Here is a 4,843-nt window from a genome sequence, read left to right as displayed (position 1 = left end):
AAATCTGGTTTATGCAGCAACAGTACCTAAAAAGAAACAACTGACCGCGTCCGCGAGCTTTACGACAAGGTTCACGCTTCCGTCTTCAACCAGCAACGAACCGAACGAATCTCCGAATCTGCCGAATATTCGTCGCGGGAAGTTCGAACATTTCCGAATCTGCGAAGTGACCAGGCTTCTGACATTTACTGCACTTGGCATTTCGCGCTGGACAGTTACCTTTGGAGTGTTTCTTTCCGCCGCACCAGCATAACTGTTGTGGGTTTCCCTTTTGGGGTTTCTCTCTGAATAGGGCTGGTGCCTTGAACGATTGAACTCTGTTGACGTCGTCGGTTCCATGTAAAGCGTGTTGTTGGCTTTTGACTGTTTCCGACTGGCGCGCCATCGTGGTTGCTGACTCTAAGTTTAGTTTTGCATCAAGATGCATTTTCTCGGATAGTTTTCTATCTTGGCTCCCACGACGATGCGGTCACGTATATATATATATCAAGGTGTTCACTTGTACTGTTGCGGGCTAGTTCTGAAGTCCACTTAGGGCTCGCAATTGCTCGGAGCGCTGTATCCCTCGAGGCCAGTCTTCGGTTTTTGTGAAGTCGAAAGGTTCCGGCGGTTGACAGGCGAACACAGAGGTAGCCATCTTTGGCGAAGAGGTTGCCGGTGGTTCCCTGTGTATTTGCGCTTGCTTGACTGATACGCTTGGACTTCGATGGACTTCGGTCGGTGACTATGCCCTCTGGAGATGCTTGGAGGGTAAATTCATGAATGAATATTGTTAAATCCGCTGCCACCATGTGGTATTCGTAGCCGGTGAGGAAAGAAAGCACAGTCGTCCATGTTAGCTGAGTAACTTCTTCTCCTTCTTTCCCTAAGCCCCAGGGCTTATATTACAAAAGGCATTCGTGAGGCAAGCCGCACCATGGAGGAAGAGGATTTCCGTGAAGTAGTAGAGAGGACGGAATTCGTCATGCGGGAAAAACGCCGACGATGTCCCGTCCGAAATCCGCACCACGATTCAACGGGCGTGACAAGCTCAAGGCGCAGATCGAAAACGACGATGAAGAAGCGAATGAAGCACAGCTCCAAGTTAAGGCGCTTCCTTCCCTCTGTCGACGGCCTCGTCTTGCCTAAGCTGACTGGCCCGATGCTAGAAGAGATTGAGACTGCACTCAGGCCGACGCCCGCGCACGAAGCCCTTGCCAAGGGGTACGGACTGACCATCAGCCGCTCGGACATGAGCACTCTAGCGGAGTACCAGTGGCTCAACGACGAGGTGGTCAACTTCTACATGAACCTGCTCGTCGAACGGACCAAGCAGAACAGTGACCTACCCAAGCTGTACGCCTTCAACACCTTTTTCTTCACGAAGATGGCGGCCGAGGGACACTCAGCCGTGAAGCGGTGGACGAAGGAAGTGGACCTGTTCTCTTACGACATAGTCCTGGTGCCGCTCCACTTCACGGATCACTGGTGCCTCGCGACAATCGACTTCAGGAAGAAGCACATACGACAGCATGGGCAACAGCCGCGAGAGGCGCAACTGCCTCCACAAGCTGCAGCTCTACTTGGAGGCAGAGAGCCAGGACAGGCGGGGACACGGCCTGGACTGGGAACCCTGGGAGCTGCAGGTGATAAGCGACCTGCCGCAGCAGCACAACGACTGCGACTGTGGCATCTTCACCTGTCAGTACGCCGAGTGTGTGTCGCGCGATGCCGAGATCTCCTTCGGACAGCAGGACGTGCCATACTTCCGCAAGCGGATGGTGTACGAGATCTTACATGGGCAGCTTCTCCCTGTCTGAGCGGTGTTTCCTTTTAAAGCAATGTACATAATTTACTAGTCAGCGTCGGCACTTTTTTTAATGGTTCTCAAACAAAGCGTTGTATTTGATTGCCGGGTGGCCTCGGTCAAGATACTGGCATACTGCAGAGTCCGAGTGAAGCTATTGGTTTGGTGGGCCATCGTTCATGTTTGTAGGGATATTGTCCACCTTCTGGGCGTGTTTGGCAGCTTGTCCCAAACTACATGTCTGAAAGCCTGCTACACCGCCTGCTTTGCTTAATGCTGGACCACCCATATGCGTTTGAGTGTAACTGCTTCGCAACTGTTTGTAACCGTGCTTAACGACGAGGGATCGCTAGGCACCTGTCCGGTAGCCCTATAGAATGCTTCCAGTCTGTGTATATTTTACGCATCATTCTCCGTGTGCCTGAAATAATTTTTACAATGTTGTAGGCGACTATTTTTCATGGATAGTGTGAAGATTTGATCTTGCAAATACCTCGAAACCTTTAGTGTACACTCAGATGCAAGTTAAAAGTGCTCCAAATAAACACCACAATGTGCCAGCAGCCATGGCCTCGAATTGCTCCGTGAATCAAACAGGAAAGGCAATAGCCACGACGAATTGTATGACTTGTAGGCTCGTGGAAGAGACGGACATTGGCAAGGCCCAGAGCCCGCGAGGAGGAACACTCGATTTCTGGGCCTATTTAGATAAAGGTGTCTCCTAACACGGAATGCGTGTTATGATCCGAATTCTATACGAGAAAACTGTTGTGGAGAACTGTTGCGAAGAACCGTTACAGATCTTCTGTGTCTAGCTTGTATTGTCATTGTGGGTTCAGGACTCTCCCCAGAAATATTTGAGACGTGGACATGTGAAAATTTGTAGGGTATTGCGAGGAGGAGACGGGGCGACTGCTGCAACTTTTGGTGTTCTCTGCAGGGCTTATGGAGTTCTGTTGCGTAGTGCCACACAGGTGGGCCAAACGCAACAATCTGTGTCATCACGCATATTCAATATTAGTATTGTCTTGTCCAGCAGCTACAAAATATAGAGGTGGGCTGGACATAGTAGAAATGGGCAGTCAGCTAAACCTCTGGTTGGCAAAACCACTACCATCCAATATGGGGAGAACCCTGCCACCCACAGACGCCTTCCCTGGTAGCGGACAATTTGTGCATTACGGTTGGAAACTGGTTGGCGTTAATGAGGCCATTTATACGCATATCAAACTACCTGATAGACAACGCTAGTGTGCCAGCGTTTTCTCATGAGCAGCTACAAGAGGTAGCAATGCAGTTGCTCGCATTCAAACGGAAATGTGGGAACCAGAGTTTGGCCTTCTCGGTGGCTTCGAGGCAGAATGCTTAAATCTCGGCCAGAGTCAAACAGGCTCCGAGGAAGTCAGGCTCTGAGGCAGAATTCTTGAAGTTTGAGTCTTGGCCAGAGTGCTTCAATTTTGGTGGAGACTACTGTATTTTCCGGTGTATAAGACACACCTTTTTTCCAAAATTTTCGGCGGTGCGTCTTATACAACGGTACGTCTTATATATTAATTTTTACTTCGAAACTTGCGAAAAGTGGAGGGTGCGTCCTATACAACGATGAGTCTTACACACCAGAAAATACGGTGATTGCAGAGAACGTGCTGTGCAACAGGTTGTAGTAAGGATGTGAAGAAATTCCCATGAGGTCTGAATTTTTAACTCTTTGCTAGGGTGTGCCGATAGTTGGTTTAGCTTGTAAACACCCCTCCCCCCCCCCCCCCCCCCCCCCCCCCCCCAAGTACTTTCCAATCAACCAACAAGCAGAAAGGAGGAAACTCGCTTCCTCAATTCCTCCTTTCCATTTGAGAAAGAGGAAGACCCTCATTTTAGCAGGGGGTAGCTCCCGGGGGGAAGGAGGAGCAAAGAATGCAAGAGGGAATGAGGAGAAGGAAACTGGGAACCGGTTTTCTTCCCGGCAGAAGACGATTCTGTAGGTCGGCCATTAGGAAGCACCAAAAACATGCGCAACAAAGTGTCTGATGAGTTGTAAAACGTGTCAAAAAGGCGGCTAAATCCGACGAGACTCGAGTTCACCGTGGCAATGCGTGAATGCATTAGGTGCGTGACTTTTTCCTTGTATGTTTGGGAATGTGACAGGCAACCAGGTGCTGTTACTGAAGCAACTAAAGTGTAAAAAAAAATTGTCTATTAATTCACCTTCTCTCTATCTTTCCCTTTTGAATAGTGCAATTAAGCACTATGTAAAGGCCCACATACAACCTCCGTTGTCTGCAGGGAAGATAATCCTCTTGGCGCTCCCCTCTCCTAAGCTGTGAGGGAAGGCAAGTTGGGCTAAGGTAAAAAGTTGAGAATATAGGAAAGGAGAAAGGAAAAAGTGGAAAGCACACGTGTTTGTTGGCCTTTAAGAGAACCAGAAAAAAATTATGTTTCCAAATATTCTACATAGGTAATGCTTTGATTTAGAACCTGATTGTCGTGTATCGTGTATATAGTGAAAGAAGACAATAAAGTGAGGCTCGAGGACAGGATTGCAGAGGTTGAGGCAACGCCTCCTGTACTAAGATGCCTGTCATGAGAGGGGCTCGCGTCCTGCCGTGCCCTCTCCCTCTTTTCTCCTCCCCTTCACCGAAACAACCGCGAGGGGCGCTGCCAACTGACACTATCGCTCGCGGCCGCGAGAGCGCGGGAGATTTGACGTCTGCTATTGTGATACCAGTAGGGGTGTGTGAATAGTACATCAAATCGAATAGCGCAGTGCCATCCCTGGCGTTAACAGCGCAAAGAGAGCCGGTTGCATCGGCTTTCCTTTGCACCGCAAAGGCTATGAATGACGTGGTGTTGTACAGGCGGAACATCGCACCCGCAAAACAGTTACTCAAGTCCACGCACACAAAAGAAAGACAAACTTACGCAGCGCTGGGCTCGATCACTCTTTGGTATATTTACACTTCCGTCTTCGTCTTCTTTTGGTATTATGGACTAGGGCCATTGAGAATAATTGTTTTTTTTTTTCTTCAATAGGATGCTAAACCGTAAACCAAAAACTGAAAT

At 49.1% G+C, this 4,843-nt stretch overlaps 1 protein-coding gene across 1 annotated transcript; it reads left to right on the top strand.

Annotated features, from left to right (window-relative positions):
• The first annotated feature begins 984 nt into the window (after positions 1–984).
• Positions 985–1,875, top strand: LOC115331718 (sentrin-specific protease 1-like). Its single transcript, XM_002412559.4, is given in 3 exon segments — positions 985–1,056; positions 1,058–1,500; positions 1,502–1,875. Coding segments are annotated over 3 exon segments (813 nt in total). The 3' UTR covers positions 1,800–1,875.
• The last annotated feature ends 2,968 nt before the right edge of the window (positions 1,876–4,843 follow it).

Source organism: Ixodes scapularis, unplaced genomic scaffold (genome assembly GCF_016920785.2).
Source record: "Ixodes scapularis isolate PalLabHiFi unplaced genomic scaffold, ASM1692078v2 PGA_scaffold9__187_contigs__length_104089568, whole genome shotgun sequence".
Lineage (NCBI taxonomy): Eukaryota > Metazoa > Arthropoda > Arachnida > Ixodida > Ixodidae > Ixodes > Ixodes scapularis.
This window is presented reverse-complemented; position numbering and strand designations above follow the sequence as displayed.